A 19,697-nucleotide genomic window follows, 5' to 3' on the forward strand; every position below is an offset into this window, starting at 1 on the left:
TATCATTATACAATATTATTATAATATTATTATTGATATTATAATCAAATATTTGGGCATTATGTACTTATATTCTATATGTTGTATCCTATATACATATTAATGTATTTTGTTATTAGATACACATTTTAAAACATATACATATATATATTTTATAATCTATGTATATATGCATGCATTTTATTATCTTAATATATACGTACATATTTTAGGATATATATATAGGCATACATTTATCCCTTTATTATTATTTATGTACATATTTATGTATTTATATACTTCCTAATATATATATATATATATATATATATTATATTTTATACCTTATATTATATATGTCCTATATATACGTTTTCATTTTCATATATACATTTGGTGTTAATTTATTTATTTATTTACATGCTCATTATTATTATTTACTTAAGTGCTTTAATTTTTATTTGTTTATTTATTGATTTCTTTTTATTATATATTTGTCATCTTATTTATTTATCTTTTCTTATTTTGCTTGTATTATTTTATTTGCATTATCATCATTATTATTTTACATTCATTTTTTACTCGGATTTATCCAAAAATGGAAAATTTCAAAATAAAAATAACACTCGATATTTGAGATCTTTGAGAGAATCGAGTCCTAACGTATTGGGTTCCGATTTTCTTTGTTGAATCAAAATAATCGAGATTACTCTTTTAAAAATGAAAAAAAGTGCGTTATCGAGAATTCAATATATTGTGTCCTAACGCATTGGATGTGACATGTTGTTTTCTCGAAACGAGGATTTTTTGAAATAAATGTAATATTCAATGTTTAATATTTTGATAAATTGTGCCCTAACGTATTGGGTTGCGATTTCTTCATTTGATTTAAACAATTGAATATTCTTTTAAACTTTATTACACGAATCTTTTCAAACTCAAGTTTTAAACGATATCGGGAATTAAAAAAGGATCGTGTCTTAACTTACTGGTCGTGATCCCTTTTTTATCCAAAAATAGTTAAATAATCTTTTGAACAAGCATTTGTATTCGCGTATCGGGAATTCGAGACATTGTGTCCTAACTTACTGGATATGATGCTTTCTTTCTCGATTAACGTGGAATGTGCCCCCTTTTCCCAAAATTTTCAACTTTTTAATACAAGGATCGTATTTTTAAATTCTTCAAAGTTTTCACTCTTCGACACTAAGACATTAAGTAATCAACTAGGTACCAATTTTGGGCGTATCGAGGGTGCTAATCCTTCCTCGTGCGTAACCGACTCCCGAACCTGTTTTTTTGAATTTCGTGGACCAAACTTGTTGTTTTAATAAAATCAAACCGTTTATTAAAAACAACCCATTTTCGAGGTGATCCAATCACACATCATAAAAAAAAGGATTGGTGGCGACTCTCGTTTTCGTTTTCAAAATCCAAGTCGACCCCGTTTTCCATCCAGAAAATGGTGTCAACACCTTGCTTAATTAGTAGTTTGAATATTGATAATACTTTGACTGATTTAGGGGTTAGTATTAATGTGATACCCTATAAAATGTTTAAACAGTTAAGTCTTGGGAAACCCAAACAAACTAGGATGAGTATTCAATTAGCAGATAGAATCATTAGATATCCTAGGGGTGTTATTGAAGATGTGCTTGTTAAAATCGATAAATTTATATTTCCCGTTGACTTTGTTGTATTAGACATGGATGAGGGTAGTGAGGTACCTTTAATTTTAGGGCGACCATTTTTAGCAACTGCTAGAACTATAATTAATGTTAGTACAGGTGAGTTAGTCCTTCGTGTAGGTGATAAGTCAATTATCTTCAAGCTCGTGATTCAGTTAGAACATCTAGTGATCGAGATGATTTTAAATCTTCTATTAATGTTAGTGACCATGTGGCTCAACATTCTTTGCAAGAAACCCCTCAAAAAATGTAATGGAGCCATGTTCCAGTTAATACGATAGAAACAGAATGATTTATGATAAACAAATGTTACAAATCGATGAACTAGATGAATGGCAGACACATGTCAAGGAGAAACCGAAAAAGCTTGATGAAGAGCCGAAACAATGCCATGATGAGAACATGGATGGAACGAACCAATTTAAGGCTGGGAAAAATGTACAATTAGACAAAATGGATCCACGAAATACCCTTTCGGAGCTTAATGCAAATGGATCAAACTCATTTACGGTAATGAACGTCTTCCCATTCGGTACAGTCGAGGTTACTCTTTCTGAATTTGACACATTTAAGGTAAACAATACTCGACTTAAACCTTATCTTGGTAGAATTATTGATAGCGAGAAAGAGAAGCTCGACCCCGCGAACCACCGTGACCACGCATGTATAAGGTAAGTCAAGTTTAAACTTTAAATAAGCGCTTCTCGAGAGGTAACCATAATCTTCTTCACTATTTGTGTTTATTTTCTTATTAGTTTACTCGAATCATGCATTACCTACACCATTCTAGCAATTTCATCCAATATTCAGGGCAGTTTCAGTTTTCTCCCGCTCTTATGATATTCTGCTTATACTGTGATTATATCTATTTGTACATTGAGGACAATATACATCTTAAGTGTGGGAAGGTTATTTATATCATTATTAGAAAATACCTGAATTATGTCTTTTATTTAAGTAATTTTCTCATACTTCCATTAGAATGAATTTTTGTTGATTTGGAATTTTTGTTGATGTGTTTTAGATTAATTTGTAGATATTTGTGTATTGGTTGATTTAAACTTGAAGGTGTGGGAGAATCAAGTATGATAAGTTATTTTTCAAAAATTTAAAATTTTTAGGTTGTTTCCCTAAATTAAAGTATTATCTTGACGTTTGAGATTTGCGAAGATTGACATCAAAAACCATGATTTTTGTGAGATTTTGAGCCTTTAGAGCATACATTTTTCTTGCTTATTTTATTATTGGTTATGAGTGAGTCAACCTGATTTGTTATTCTAGAACTTGCTTTAACTATACATGTCGAGACCACACATTTGATTTGATATACAGAGATGATAAAGGCACCTAGGTTTTAACCCATTTATCCCATAAAAATCCTACCTTCGTAATTAACCCTTAGTGAACCCCGTTGAGCCTAACACACCGTCTCTTGATTTACCCATTTATGTTAACCCATAACTCATTTTTTGTTCATTGAAACTTTTTCCCATTTTATTGACTCCTTTTTTGTCAATATTTGATTTGGTTAGTTGCTTAACTATGCTCTTCTGTTTGATTTGCTGAACTATTTCTAATTGTTCTAGAAAAAAATTAAAAAAAAACAAAAAAAAGGAAAAAAAATGATTATTATTTAGTTCTATGTTGATTGAGCTTGAACAGTTAAATTCATATTTTAAGAAGAAGCTTGTTTTTATTCTTAAATAATTCTTGATTCATACTTTTTTTAATTCAACGTTTGTTTATTTTTTTTCTAGTTTGGTAATGTATCAATTCAATCTCGATTATAACCAAATTTTCTGGCCTTTCTCCACACCCTTAACCTAAGCCCCATTACAACCTCCTAAAGAACTTTTGATTAGTGTATCATCTCATTTTATAGTGGTGGAGATTTGATTTTCATGTAAGCCTATGGTAATAACCTTTCCTGTTTGACTATAGAGTGCTTATTTGTGAACTTTAAACTCTTTGAGTGATTTGAGTGAATCTTTAGTGAGGATGTCGATTCTTGTCGATTTTGAATTAAAGGTAATTACTTAGATAAGGGAAGACACCTATGTTTCCGTGTTTAAAAATGTTAGCTTGGATTGTTTGAGACTTTAGTAATCTTTTAGTTGAATTGTCAATGCATGATTATTTGTGAATTATTGACGTTATTGATGAGAATTACAAGTTGAGAAATATTAATTTTAATGTGAGTTAAGGATTTTGCTTGAGGACAAGCAAATGCTTAAGTGTGGGGATATTTGATAAGCTATAAAAGTAACATATTTTAATCACATTCTTAATGCGTTTTTGGATGATTAATTATGTAAATTAGTGAATTTGATACTCTTAATCCTTTAAATTCATGTTTCTATGCTTAGGAGAGAGCATTTGAGAGCGAAAGGAGCGAAAAATAAGTCAAAATTAGACAAATAGAGATGTTTTCAGGAGCCACACAGCCTGGGCATTTCCACACGGGCTGAACACATGCCTATGTGCCAGTCCGTGTCGATTTCGCGTCCTACTTCCCAAATACACGGAAAAACCCAATTTTTAGGCTTTTTGAGCATTCTAAAGTCTATAAATACCCATGAGAAGGAGACATAAGAGAGCAATCAGAGAGGATCGAAGAAAACACTCGAAGAACACCATCAGAATCAACTCGGAAGCGGATCTCCATCAAGATTGAAGATCTCCTTTTAATTTCTTCCAAAGTTTTATTGAGTTTCTTTATGTCTTGTGGTTTTTCTGACTTTAAGATGTTTTCATTCAGGATTATGAACTAATCCACTTGATACTTAGGGGAGATGAAACCTATGATGAATCCTATTATTTAATTTTTGTTTTATGTGAAAAATATTTTATTATTATTCTCAATTATGTATGCTTATTTCTTGTTTTAATATTTTTGGGATATTAATTCATGTTTAATGTGCTTATTTCAGTGGAGTAAAAGTCCTTGTTTAAGAGTAGATTTAGCATAATTGAGTGGAGTTGAATACAATCCTAGAAATAAGATGACATAAATCTACCGGATTAGAGTCAAATATAATAGGGGAATTCATAAATCGAGTTAATGCGACAATAGGGGTTTTAATTAGAAAGATGTTTCAATTAATCAACCAAGAGCCAGTTGTTCTTACTCTCGAAAAAGATATTAACATAATTTATGGATTTCTACGGATCATGACACAAGTGAATAAATCGTTTAATTTAGATTCATAATAATAGGTGAAGTCTAGGAGGATTCTTTTCTGGGTATTGTCTATCTCATTGGTTAATATTCGATTATTTCTTTGATTTATTCTCTGTCGCGTTCTTAGTTAAATTAGTTTAGTAATTTGAGATTAAAACACAATCACTCCAATTTGTCGGCTAAATAATAAGAAGACGGTAATTCTAGTACTTTTAGTCCTCGTGGATACGATATTCTCTACTCACCATAGCTATACTATTGTTCGATAGGTGTGCTTGTCTTTGTCGTATTTTTAGTTAGTTTAGTGACCATCACCAGATTTTGAAAAACATGGAAATGTTGTGTCAATTAAACAAGTCCTTGAGGGAAGAAGTTATCATTCTCAAATGAGAAAAAAAAAGCTTGAAATTGTGGTAAAAAAAGATGATGTTATCGCTAATATTAAGAAGGCTAACACAGTGCTTGATGAAACTATCAAAGTAAATGATGAGTTCATTACCAAAATAGATGCTAACACAGTGCTTGATGAAACTATCAAAGTAAATGATGAGTTCATTACCAAAATAGATGTAACTTTGAAAGAAAATGAGCAAGAAACCTATAACTCCTACAATTTCTATTAAAATGTGTTCTTCTTCTCTCGAGACAGATAAAAGGAAAAAAAACAAAAGCTTATTTGTTATCATTATGGAAAGAGTAGACATATTAGCTTTTATTGTCACAAGTTAATGAATGATCAAAGGAAATGCAAACCACGTTGCAACAATTAATAGAACAATACCTAGATAGCAACGCAAAGGTAACAAAGAAAGAAGAAACTTCGTATGCCATTATTGTGGGAAAGAAGGGCACATCAAACCCCATTATTTTAAGATGATGCAAGATTAGCAAGAGTTTAGCTTGATTGCTAAAACAATGAATGGAACAAGAAGACCACAACATAGACAAACTTGGGTGAGGAAAAATTGAGCACATTTAAGTAAGAAAGATCAATATTTGATTGATGCTCATGTGAAGCATGAAGTTGCAACAGATGAAGATCTTATTAAAGATATATCAAGTATTAAACAAACTTCTAGATTTTGTGGAAAAGTGTTTGTTGTTCTACAAGTTACAACCCATCTTGTTGATAAGGTAGCATTCAATCTCATCCCCTCTAAACAACATGATGAAAATCGATAGTAGATGGATAAAGTAAGGGGAAGTAATGATGCTGATTTGATAATTTTGTCTACTTTGATTTCATTTTTGGTTAATTTCTTATGAATGCTACATTTCACTTTGTCAAAGAGAGAGATGATTGTTGATTTTTTAAAACTATAATGTTTATATGTTATTGTTTATTTATGACCTTTGTGCACGTTTAATTGGTTATGTGATGAACAATCGTATTGATAGGGGGAGTGTTTGATCAAGCATGGTTTTAACTCTTAAAGGGAGACATATTCTAATTTCCTAGCTATGTGCTTGTTTGGATTGTTGGCTAACTATTTGTTGCAAAGTTTTTTCAAAAATGCCAATGGAGAGATTGTTGGGAAAGTTGTTGTTGTTTCTTCCATGTCCTATTATAACAAAATTGTTTCTCTACTTAGGCCATTGACTTGGGCCTTGGATAGGTTTTTTTTAGCCTGAGTTCAATCCACTTGAATTTAACATGTTTGACAAAACATGAAACATGGTTTGATTAGAATTTTAAAAACTCCCAACCAAATTGCTTGAGGTGATTGGATAAGTATGAAAGTCTTATTGTCTATTGAGAGAGTTTTGGAGCTATTAGAAGACGAATTTATGAAGATTTTTATTTGATAAATATTCAGGATAATTAATGGGATAATTTTAACTTTTAAATAGGAGTTTAAAGCTTATCAAAACTTTATTGGATGAACTCTTGTATCAACCTATAAATAGGCTACTCGTGGTATCACTTAAAGAGCAGCTTTTGAAGTGTCTTTGTCAACAATTTTGTTGTACTTTCTTGTGGTTATTTTGTGACACTCTTTTAGGTATTCTTTGAAGAGTTTATTGATTGTATTATCAAGTATTTGGGTGAGTAATTTGTGACAATTGGGATCAATATTAAGACTAAAATTATGTCTTTGTGAAAGGTATATTGGACTTAAGCCAATAGGTAATCCAGACGATGGTTGAATAAAATATGGTTGAATAAAATCATTCACTAGATGAGGCTCTATAGACGTAAAATCGTTGTGTCTGAATTAACAAAGATCAGTTGTGTCGATTCTTTTTTACTCTTATTTTTTTACATTACCTATTTTCGTTCTAATTGTCATTAGAACGAACATTAAGCAAAGTTAATTTATCATATTTGTAGACTAATTGTTTTTAAAAATTTTTAACAATTCTCAATCAATATGCTTATGTATTCAAGTTGATGTAAAAATTTGCTAAAAACATATGCTCATTGTCTTACACAGGAACCCAAATTCTTGTAAAATAAGTTGGAATCTTTCTAACTCGGATGTGGGTATATATCTAACACGATCATGCTTAATTTTCCCTAAGTTTTGTAAGTTTGGAATATCATACCATCGTACTCATTCAAATACTTATGAGATGTAAATATTTTAAGAAAATGGAAGGCTGAAAATGTTGGCACTGACCCAATTTGGTTTTGCATGTCTATATATATTATCACCAAGAACTAGTCTGCAATAACTTTGGACATAAGGATTACCAACAGTTAGGGTCTAATAAGGTGGCCTAAGCTTAGTAGAAAAAGGGGGCTTTTCCAATACATTCCATAGACTTGCAAAGCATTTGGGCTCAACTACCTATCCTAGTGGCTAGAATTCAAGTTGCTTCTTTAATTGGTGGTGTCGAAACCATTTTTATTTTGAAAAACGGGGTCGACTTGGATTTTGAAAAAAAAATGAAAATGGGAGTTGCCACCGATCCTTTTTATTTTGGTGTGATCGGGTCACCTCAAAAAGTAGTTATTTTTAATAAGCGATTTGACTTTATTAAAACAACGAGTTTGGTCCACGAAAATCAGAAAAAATGGGTTCGAAAGTCGGTTACGTACGAGGAAGGATTAGCACTCTCGTAACGCCCAATAATTGGTACCTAGTTAATTAATTAATGTATTAATGTCGAAAATTGAAAATTTTGAAGAGATTTAAAATATGATCTTTTGTTTTTTTTTAAAAACTTATATAAAACAAGTTACTCGATAAGACCCTCTCATTTCGAAAAGAGAAAATGTCACACCCAATGAGTTAGGGCATGATATTTCACTTCCTCAAAAACAAGCTTGTCCAAAAAAACTCGTGCAATAAAATTTAAAAGGATGTTCAATTGTTTAAGTCAGATGAATAAATCGCAGCCCAATACGTTAAAGCACAATTTCTCAAAATTCTAAACATTGAATGTTACCTTTATTATTTTTAGAAAAAATCCTCATCTCGAGAAAATAACGTGTCATATCCAATGCGTTAGGACACAACGTATTGAATTCTCGATAATGAGCTTTTTATTTATGTTTTGATTAAAAAGTATTCTCCATTATTCTGATTCAACGAAAGAGTTGGAACCCAATACGTTAGGGCTCAATCCTCTCGAAGATTTCAAATACCGAGTATTGCATTTATTTTTTCAAAATTTTCTGTTTATACGAATTTGGGTAAAAATTATATAATGGAGTAACAATTGTGATAATATAAATATAAATAGCATGATCAAGAACAATAATAATAATAATAATGAAAAGATAAATAAAAAAACAAATCAATCATGTATACACAATATCAAGTAAATAAACAAATAAAACCGAAGCATTTAAAGAATATAATAATGATAATAATGGTCATGTGAATAAATAAATAAATAAATAAACATCAAGTAAAGCAATAATAATAACAAAGAAATAGATAAAATTATAAAATATAAAATATATATATGTACATATAAGAAAAATATATATGTATGTGAATTATAAAAATAAAAAATATAAATATACATATTTTAATATGTAATATATATATATATATATATATAAGTATGTAAATAAATTTATGAAACATAAAATATATATAAAAGTATGTGTATATATATATTTATAAAAATTAAAAATGTGTACATATATGTATATATTATAAAACGTATGTATGTATACATGCATATATATAACAAAATTTGAAATTTAAAGGCATAAAAAGTAAATAATAATGATACAAGATTAATGATGCCACATAATAGTATTAATAATATTAAAATAATTAATTTAATAATAAAAAACTAAAATAACAAATAGAGGATTAAATAGCATCAATAATCAAAGACCAATGAACTTAAAACAAAGAGTATAAAAAAAAGGCAAAATAAAATGTAAACAAATTTGAAAATAATGAATTTGAAAATGAATAATAAGAGAAAAAGAGATTTGAAATCAACAATATACAGATCAATAAATAAATTATACACAAATCAACAAAATAAGAACAAGCCACAGAAAATAAGAACGCAAGAGAGAGAGAAATTTGAGTGAATACTCTTAAGAATTATTATTACACGCAACTCCAGCCCCTTACAATGAAGGGATATGCCTCTGTTTATAGTTGAGCCTCCCCAAATCCAATGTTACAGATCAATTACATCAACGGCTAAGATTAAAGGGTATCTACAAATTAAATCTCTAAGATTATAAAATCATATCTTCTAAAATTGCATATCATATCTAAGATTGCATATCCTTGAAGATTATGTTTCCATAAACTTGTAAATGGACCTTCAACCTTTTCAAGTAATGGGCCATTCCGATCGGGCCAAATGATATTATTGGACTTAGACTTTGTTTTATTATTTTGGATTTATTATTTTTTTGTGAGCCCGGACTAAAATTGGGTATTACAGGTAGTGTGGTTCAATTCAATTAAGGTTGAATTTGATATTTTTTAGACAAGGAAAACAATAATATGAAAAGGGGATAATACAAATAGAGCGTGTTAAAGTCTATGTAAAACGAAGTATTAAGAATACGTAATACCCTAAGTAGGGTTGTGACACAAGAAACTAATATAAACATGAGTTTAAGAATCTAGAAAGATTTAAATATCATTATAAAAGAAGGGAAAAAAAAATTAAAGAAGTAGGTTTGGTAAGTAGCTCAGCCTAAACTTGCTGGCTAACAGAGTTGTTAGAGAATCGAGAAATGAAAAATATTTGCATGGAGTTTTCAGAGAAAACAGTACATTAATTCCTAAGATGACTGGATTTTATGATTTGACAAAAGGCTTGTTTTATAAGGTTCCAAGTTTGGACACTGTGGCATAAGCAGCCTTATGCAGAAAAATAATCTTTCTACACCAAAGATACCAACTGTCCTATGGTTGCAGCAGCCAGCAGATATTATATATCCAAATTATTTAGTATGGGTCCTTCCATCTGGTCAAGTTCAAAGTAGTAGTTAACCTGAACCACTTCTTTGTATAAATATTTTAGTTGAATTACCTTCCACATAATCAAAGCATTCATGACTCATGAGAATCCTTCAATAAATCAAGTTTCTTCATATTTAACTAACGAAAACAAATTTTGCGTCAAGAAAGGAAAAAAATTTTCTATTACAAATGGTTGCAGATACTAAGATTTGAAATCCAAACGTATGAAATGCCACCTCAACAAGTTTCTTTTCTCGTACATGTCCCTAGCTTTAGCCATGAAATTTTGGAACTCTTCTTAGAACAGGATTTGAATGAACATGCAGAAAAGTGGTGCATTAAATGGGGATTAGTTTCATATTTAGAAACTTAATATCAGTACCAAACTTGGTAAAACAATCGCTTTGTGACCATTTCAAACAGAGGCACTTTGGGGAATGGGCTTCGATGTAGCCAAAAGTCTTTCGTTTCTTGCCAGTTGCCACGTAAAAAAGACTAGCTAGCCAAAACTTGGGATCATTGGCATAATTTTCTCAAAGCTTTTAATTAAAGTGTGAACGTCAATCTTGGACGTTTTCAATCCCTTTGTCAGGATATTTTATCCGTTGTTTAATGTCATTTTCGACTACCAATCTTTTAACAACTCGTATTTTTTTATTTGATAACTTTGTGCAAAAAATCTATGTATTTTTTTTGATCAACGTTGATGGGTTATGAATGAAGCCACCAAGTAATTTACGAGAAATTTTGCTTCAATTGGTAAAACTTTATCACTAGCTAATATATAGGTAACTAGAGGTGTCCATGAGTAGGACCGGGCCGGGTTTGGGCTAGGCCCACAAAAAATTCAGCCCACTTCCTAGGCCCGGGCTCAGCCCGGCCTGGCCCGAAATATGGGCCTGATATTTTACCCAGGCCCGGCTCGGGGAAAAATATGGAACTTGAGCCCGGCCCGGCCCGTTTTTTAATTAAAATTAAAATTATATTTTTATTAAAATTAAAACTAATTGTTATTAAAATTGTATCAAATTATATTTTTTTTATACTAGTCAACATTTTGTAAAATCTAACATTTTGTTAGTAAAATTATTAATTGTTAATTGAATTAATTGTTACTAAAACTAGTATATTTTAAAAATAAAATATATATATATATTTAACATATTTTCGGGCTGGGCCGGGCTCGGGTCAAAAAAATTTTACTCGAGGCCCGACCCGTTTTCTAAACGGACCTCATTTTTTACCCAAGCCCATATTTCAGGCTTATATTTTTACTCAAACCCTCCAATATTTCGGGCGGACCGCCGGGCCGGGACGGGCCGCCCGGCCCATGGACACCTCTATAGGTAACTGTCAAAGAAAACGCTGACTTTGGAGCTCAATGAGAGCTCCTACAGACTCTTAAACCTCTATAAATTGGAATGATTTTGGTCTTATTTTATTACTAAAAATCATCAGCTTTACATACAAGTTACATAGGTTTTTTGGGGGTTAAAACTAGAGGTGTCCATGGGCTGGGCGGCCCGGCCCGGCTTGACGGCCTGCCCGAAATATGGGAGGGTTTGAGTAAAAATATAGGCCCGAAATATGGGATTGGACAAAAAATGAGGCCAGTTTAGAAAACGGGCCGGGCTCGAGCCAAAAATTTTGCCGAGGCGTGCCCTACCGCCAAAAATATATTAAATATATATATATTTTTTAATTTTAAAATATACTAGTTTTGGTTTTATTTTAAGTTACAAAATGTTAGATTTTGTTACAACAATTAATACAATTAACAATTAATAATTTGATATAATTTGATAATTTTACTAACAATTAATACAATTAACAATTAATAATTTTACTAACAAAATGTTAGTAACAATTAATAATTAATAATTTGATACAATTTGATAATTTTAGTAACAATTAATACAATTAACAATTAATAATTTTACTAACAAAATGTTAGATTTTACAAAATGTTGACTAGTATAAAAAAATATAATTTGATACAATTTTAATAACAATTAGTTTTAATTTTAATAAAAATATAATTTTAATTTTAATTAAAAAATAGGCCGGGCCGGGCCGGGCTTGGGTTCCATATTTTTCCTCGGGCCGGGCCTGGGCAAAATATCAGGCCCATATTTCGGGCCGAGCCCGGGCCTAGGTAGTGGGCTAAAATTTTTTGTGGGCCCGGCCCAAACCCGGCCCGTCCCGGCCCATGGACACCTCTAGTTAAAACAAGTTACATAGGTATTTACTCTTGCTTAATAATAAATTAGAATTATTTTCTAGAATTAGAAAAAAAAAGGAAAATATAATTGAGGAATTTTTTGTAAAAAACAAGGTTATTTGTCTTCCTTTTCATCTTTGATCCCTGTGACTTATCCCATCATTATTAGTGTAATAATATGGAAAAACAACTTATTTATTATACATGTATTACAATATTTAGATATAAAATAAACAATAAATAACATTTGGTATCTTGTTATTGAAATTTTTAGACTCACGAGTTGACAAATATTTTATAAGGTATAATAAAATATTTAAAAATATATAAAAAGACACATGATTATCTTGTAAAGATGTTTGTGGAATGAAAAAATCCACTGAATGTACCAAATACTAATTAACAAAGAAAAGTTAGTATAAATTTAAACTTGAAATTAGAAAGATAATAATAATTATAATAAAATAAAATAAAACTTCTTCAAAATAAGAAAAATTTTACTTCTCTTTGTTAAAATAAATTATCAAGTAATTAAATATTACCAATTGAATTAATTTATTGATAACCTATATACTAAAACATATCTAAAATTTAACACTCCTACCGATGTTAGCATTAAGTCTATTATAAGATTCGATTTTATGATTATTACCACCATAACCACGACGTAACTTAGAACGTAGTTGCAAATTATCATGGTGAATGCTAATCAAATCTGGTAGAAGACATCTTCCCTGTATCCGAATGCTGTTTTATGATCAAAAAGGGGAAAAAAAAAAAAGAAGCTAAGACTATCATAAACTTATTGCATTTCTGCTTCATGAATAATGTTACTTGTATGTTAATTTGATTGAGTTCTACGTAAAATTTGATGGAGCCTTTGCAGCATAAATAGTAAAGAAATAAATGAACATTGATTATCTTCATTGAAATAAACCGAAAAAAAAGGGCCACCCACAGAAACAAAAAAGTCTTGTATTCTTAATTATTAGATCTTAATTATCAATGAATTGGCACTGATAAGATTGAAAGTTGAATGAAATATTAAGATAACATTCAACTTGGAGATGGTAGATAATTTAGAGGCATGCCATTATCTCACAGCTTCTGGAGGATTGCGTTGTTCCCATTTATTGAGTAAAAAAATTTTAGAGGCATACTATTGGATAAGAGGAAAGAACCCACATAGTCAGAGACTGGTCACTTATGCATACAGATCCATGGAATTAGTAAAATGAAACAAGATTAAATGATTAAAATTTTGAATATATATATATATATTCTTCTTGAAAAGTCTTCGTGCACCTCCTCAGGTCTTATATAAGATTACGTGGCCGGTTGCTTGTCAGAGTCTTTACCTGCTACTTAGCGAAAACAATGACCAGATCTTTGGTTTCCACCTATAAATAGCCATGTCTGCCATGCAAAGTTTCTCAATCTTCTCCAAAGCAATAGCAAACAACCGGCTAAGTCAATATATCATAATGAAAGGAACTCACTTCACTGTTATTGCTTTTACCCTCTTGGCTTTCGCTTGCTCATTGGCCTCGGCCTTCGATCCCAGTCCTCTCCAGGACTTTTGTGTGGCTATCAATGACATCAAGAATGGAGGTAGGCATTCAAGACTTTATGTTCATACTGCCTAAGATGAAGAACATTCAGTTTAGCTTCCATGCTTTAATATAACTTTCAACATTTCTTCATTGCAGTGTTTGTGAATGGCAAATTTTGCGAAGACCCAAAGCTTGCTGTGGCAGAAGATTTCTTCTTCTCAGGCCTAAACAAGCCAGGGAACACATCAAATCTAGTTGGATCAAATGTCACCACCGTCAGTGTTGATCAAATACCAGGACTTAACACTCTCGGTATATCTCTTGTTCGGATCGACTATGCCCCTTACGGTCTTAACCCTCCTCACACTCACCCTCGTGGAACCGAAATACTAGTCGTTATTAAAGGCACACTTTATGTGGGCTTCGTTACATCAAATCCAGACAACCGTCTCTTCACTAAAATCCTAAACCCTGGAGATGTTTTTGTCTTCCCTATCGGTTTGATTCATTTTCAGTTCAACATAGGGAAAACTGAGGCTGTTGCATTTGCAGGTCTGAGCAGCCAAAATGCTGGGGTTATCACCATTGCTAATGCAGTGTTTGGCTCAAACCCACTGATCAACCCAGATGTTCTGACCAAGGCCTTCCAGTTGGACAAGACTGTGGTCCAATATCTCCAGTCCCGGTTCTGGTCGGATTAACCACTCCTTTAAGAACCGAATCAAAACCCCAGAAATTTGACTGCTTGTTTGAAATAATGATTCCATGCAATTTCTTATTGAAGTCATAGTATTCTACTAAGTATCATGCAATAAACAACCTGGTCTATTATGTACCTATCCAGTCTCCTGATTTGGGATATAAAATCAGAATATGTAATGCTCTAGGATTTAAATACGATCAGCCACTAATACATATACATGTAGCATTGTATTTGGATCATAGTAGCCTTAACAAGTAATCTCCCTTGCTTATGTTCCGTACTACTTGAACACCTATGTACATATGTTAAGGTAAACTTGATAAGAATGTTGCGAAATCTCTTCAAACTCGATTATGATGAAACAACAAATCGATTTTAAGAAATGGCTTGAAATTTACTCCTTGGGAATTTTTTTTAATGTAATCCAAATTCATCTGTATTTAAAATAATATATCTCAAACTCAATTCAAGTATATAAAATTAAAGAAATAATTATACAAGTGAATGCATTAGATATGCAAGAGTTTTAACCAGATGGGCGCTGCCTTTAACCTTGTGGCCTTGTGGAATAGTAGGAGTTTTAAGTAGGAGAAGATAGATGTAAGAGAGTTTTATTTTTATTAAACTCATCTGGATAACATCAACAAATGATTAGGTTTACGATAAGATATTTTGTAAAAGAAAATATTTTTATCTATTTCTAATTGACCTTGTATCTATTTCTAAGAAAGGATAGTAGTACATACCTCATTTTGATAAAATGTTTACATTTTTTTAAATAATTAATAGTCAAAACTATTAACCCCATCAACCTTACTTTGCCTACACAGTTTCTTTCTTTCTCGAATTCCTCCGCTTTTCCTTTTTCCTTTACTCAATATTAACCTAAAAGCTTTGATTTTTAACTCTGATTCCTTCCCCCACACCCCCACTTTCTCTTTGGCTTCTTGTTTGGTCCCACGATCATGGTAAATATAATTATGCGTGTTGTGTCATAGCTTATATAACTGACTCGAATTATGACTACAATGATCATCTTGTAGAGTTATGTAGAGTTACTTTGCATGCCTAAAATAGTTCTTTACATGTAATTATTAAGTAAATTACGTTGTTTATGTAGTTAAATAATTTTGTACTTCGTTTACTAGTTAAAAAATTGGTCCATATAAACGCAACATTAAGTATAAATAATAAGATTCGTTAATTCGACTCGAAATTTTTTGTCTCGATTCGAAAAAAATTTAAATTGAGTTCGATTGCTAAAATAGGATTCGTCAACTCGACTAACTCGAAATTTCTTTATTCAATTCGATTCAACTCGATCGAATGCTCACCCCTACCCAACACAAATCTTGCTTTCCTGTCATACCTTTAACCAAATCCAACTTAAATTTTCATACAAGAAAGCGAAGGTGCTATATATTGATTTAACTGCACACTATAACACCTATGCTGACACTTTACAAACAACAAAACAACAATTTGTCATCTTCCATTAAACCTTCTATTTTTTCACTTTCTTCATTTCATTTGCTTTGCTTTGCTTTCATCTCTGTCTTCCATAAATCATTTTCTGTTTGTCAAAGGTTAAAAAGGATTGATTTTTTTTTTTTGAAACTGTTCTCAGTACGTATAATAATGTGATTATATACATGTTAATATAGTACAAAAGAGCTAGCCATATAATGGCCTTCATAGCAGGAGTTTTCGTTGCCTGAACTCGTATTCTTGTCTATTTACTTGTTTGCTTACATTTTGTATGATTGTGGCATCCACAAAAAGACCAATGGAAAAATACCAGGACTTAATAAAAAGCCAAAGTAGATGCTTGGATGGGAACCAATGGGTGTCTCAGAAGGGCATAATTGTTGATGAATAAGTCAATGAAAAATATTTGAATTTATACTGCTGTTCTTATCTATTTATTTATTTCTTTTTCTCATTTCTTCTATTCTTTATATTATTGTACTGACCTTCACTTAGAACATGTTTTACTATGATCTTCAATAAAGCATTTATGGAGTATGCATATTTATACCGCTAAAAGATTTGGCTGGAACATGAAAAAGGATAGTTTAGGGTAAACTATGATCATTGGGATTGTTGGCATGAACCTTCTTTTAGTTTGGCTTTGAAAAGATATGAAAGTTGTATGGCAAGTGAGGCACCAAGCTGGGCTGATCAATGGGGTTTTGAAGGGATTGGTTCCATTAAAGATGAGGATGCTGCTATTGCCACGAAAAAGATGGCAGCAACAAATCCCAAGGACAATGTGGGTTTCCTAGAGCCAAGACAACGGCTTTCATGGGAGCCAAGAAACTCAAGCTGGGGGCATCCAAAGCCATAAAATGGGTCAAGAATAAATCCCAGAAAAAAAAAACTCCAAATGAATATACAAATAGAGGTGTTCATGGGCCGGGCCGGGCCCAAGAAAAATTCAACCCGTTTCATAGGCCTGAGCCTGGCCCGAAATATGGTCCTGAAATTTTGTCCAAGGCTCGGCCCAAGAAAAATACTAAGCCCGGCCCGATGGCCCGCCCCAAAAATGGGAGGATTCGGGTAAAAATATAAGCCCGAAATATAGGCTTGGGCAAAAAATGAGGCCCGTTTTTGGGCAAAAAAATTTTGGCCCGGGCCCAGCCCGACCCTAATATATATTAAATATATAAATATATTTTATAGTTTTCAAAATATGCTACTTTTAAGTTTTAAGTTAAATGTTTTAAATTTTTGTTTCACTTCCGTTTCCACCAATCTTCCAAAATCCCTAACCTATCGTGCCCTCCTCCCTTTTTTTCCCAATTCCAAAATACCGATCCACCTCCAATCCTCCACCCAATTTAAGGTAAATGGAGCTCTATTTTTAGAATAATTTTGTCAAAATAAACCATTCACAATCGTTGTATTTTGCTTAATTTTTGCGTCTGAATCTTTTAAGAAATCATTAACAATGGATCCCTTGATGATTCCCTTCCATTTTTTGTCTGTTTGTTTCTGGTTAATCTGGGTAACTTCATTTTCTGTTTGGCTGTTTGTTTCTAGTTAATCCAGGTAACTTCATTTTCTTCTTCTTCTTCTTCTTCTTCCATTTTCTGTTTGTTTCTGTCTGTATTTTGCTTAATGTTTACTAATTAGTAATTACATTGATCTCTTTTACTCGAATTTGGTGCGAGTACTAGATGCGGATATTTTGCCAAATTCTTTTTTTAAGTTTCTGTTTCTGTCTGTATTAATGCGAGTACCATATTTCTGGTTAGTGCGAGTACCATATTTCTGCTTAATGTTTGTTTCTGACTTTCTGTGTGTTTCTTTTTTTAACATAGACTCCAATAATTAATGGATTTGGCAACATGTGGTAGTGTTTTTCTTATGATGTTGATTTGGTATTTCATTTCCTATACATATAAAATCATTCATTAATTAAAGAAAATAATTGATAGAAATATGTAGGAAATTCTTATCTAATATTGTTGAAAAAGCAACTTAGTTAATTTCAGAATAAATTGAATAGTTTAAGTCTTATACTATTAAAAAATAAGCCGACAAGAGCGATTGGTGATAATGTTAACTATTTCCATTATATTAATGCTAACTATAGCACTATTTAGTTGTTAGAGACTTGTTTGAAAAGTCGTTCCTTTCACACTTTGCATTAATTAATATTGTTGAAACCATTTTTTGAAAAATAAAAATTTGGGTTGTCGACTTTAAAAAACAAAAATTGGAGTCGCCACCGATCCTTTATTGAGGTGTGATCGGCTCACCTTAAAAACGATTCTGGTCTACGAAATTTGAGAAAACGAGTTCGGGAGTCAGTTACGTACGAGGAAGGGTTAGCACCCTCGTAACGCCCAAAAATCGGTACCAAATTGATTATTTAATGTCTTGGTGTCGAAAATTAAAAAGATTTTGTTAAACTCAAATTTTGAAATCTGAAAAGGATAATCAATTATTCAAGTCATGCGAAGAAATTGAGTCTCAATACGTTAGGGTACAATTTCTCAATATCCCCGAATTTTGAATATCACTTTTTAATTAATTTTTTAAAGAAAATCTTCATTTCGAGAAAGTAATATGTCATGCCCAATGCGTTAGGACATAACATATTGAATTCCTGAAAATGATTTTTGTTTATATATTTTAAATAACGAATATTCTCGGTTATTTGGAATTAACAAAGAAAATCGGAACCCAATACGTTAGGACTCAATTTTCCTCGAAAATCCCTAACTTTGAATATCGTTTTTATTTTGAAAATCTTTGAATCATAAAAATAATTTTAATGTTTTGACAAAATCAAAATGTATTTAAAAATGTATTAAAAATGTCAATGCGATATGGAACAAATATTTTAATTTAAATTATATATATATATTTATAAGTATAATATATAAACAATTTTAGCAAATACGTATAGGAATATGAGGGAAAGGAAAGAAAAAAATGCGCAAGTCATAAAAATAATAATAAAATAAAATACACATAAAATATATTAATACATGTTTTTTAAAATGTATAAATATAATGTATTAGTAAATATAAAAACATGGAAAATGTTTATAAAAGCGTTGAAAAGAATGCAAAATATATGTACATATTACAAAATGTATATACATATGAATTATAAAACATGAAAACATAAATATTATTATATAAAAAAATGAGTGTATATAAAATATGTACGAACTATAAAAATAAAATATATGATAATAAAATATATACACGTACTATCTATATACTTAAAACATTTATAATATATATGTATATTAATATATATATATAGGCGCACACATATAAATACAATAATAATATAATAATAATAATTATAATAATAAACAATATACACAATATAATAAAAATAAACAAATTAAGGACTAAATTAAAATTCCAAACAGAAGTTGAGAGCTAAATTTGAAAATAAAAAACAAGAAAGGGAGTAAATTAAAACAGGTGCAATAGAGAAAGGACCGGAAGAG

General features: G+C 31.0%; 2 protein-coding genes across 3 annotated transcripts in view; one reads left to right on the top strand and one right to left on the bottom strand.

The window, feature by feature from the left end:
* Positions 1 to 19,697, bottom strand: part of LOC105782722 (pentatricopeptide repeat-containing protein At5g18390, mitochondrial) — a 62,212-nt gene that overhangs the window by 32,269 nt on the left and 10,246 nt on the right. The window lies entirely within an intron of this gene.
* Positions 13,863 to 14,992, top strand: LOC105783779 (germin-like protein subfamily 1 member 13). The gene is made up of 2 exons (XM_012609424.2): positions 13,863 to 14,076; positions 14,175 to 14,992. The coding sequence occupies exons 1-2, from the start codon at positions 13,878 to 13,880 to the stop codon at positions 14,717 to 14,719; spliced, it is 744 nt and encodes a 247-aa protein (XP_012464878.1). The 5' UTR covers positions 13,863 to 13,877; the 3' UTR covers positions 14,720 to 14,992.

The sequence above is a fragment of the Gossypium raimondii genome, chromosome 13 (assembly GCF_025698545.1).
Source record: "Gossypium raimondii isolate GPD5lz chromosome 13, ASM2569854v1, whole genome shotgun sequence".
Classification (NCBI taxonomy): Eukaryota; Viridiplantae; Streptophyta; class Magnoliopsida; order Malvales; family Malvaceae; genus Gossypium; species Gossypium raimondii.

What these genes read in the sequence shown, in the direction of transcription:
- LOC105783779 (XM_012609424.2), top strand. Translation starts at nt 13,878, where the DNA reads ATGTCTGCCATGCAAAGTTTCTCAATCTTCTCCAAAGCAATAGCAAAC. An exon ending in CAATGACATCAAGAATGGAG is followed by an intron (nt 14,077 to 14,174) that starts GTAGGCATTCAA and finishes TCTTCATTGCAG; the next exon opens with TGTTTGTGAATGGCAAATTT.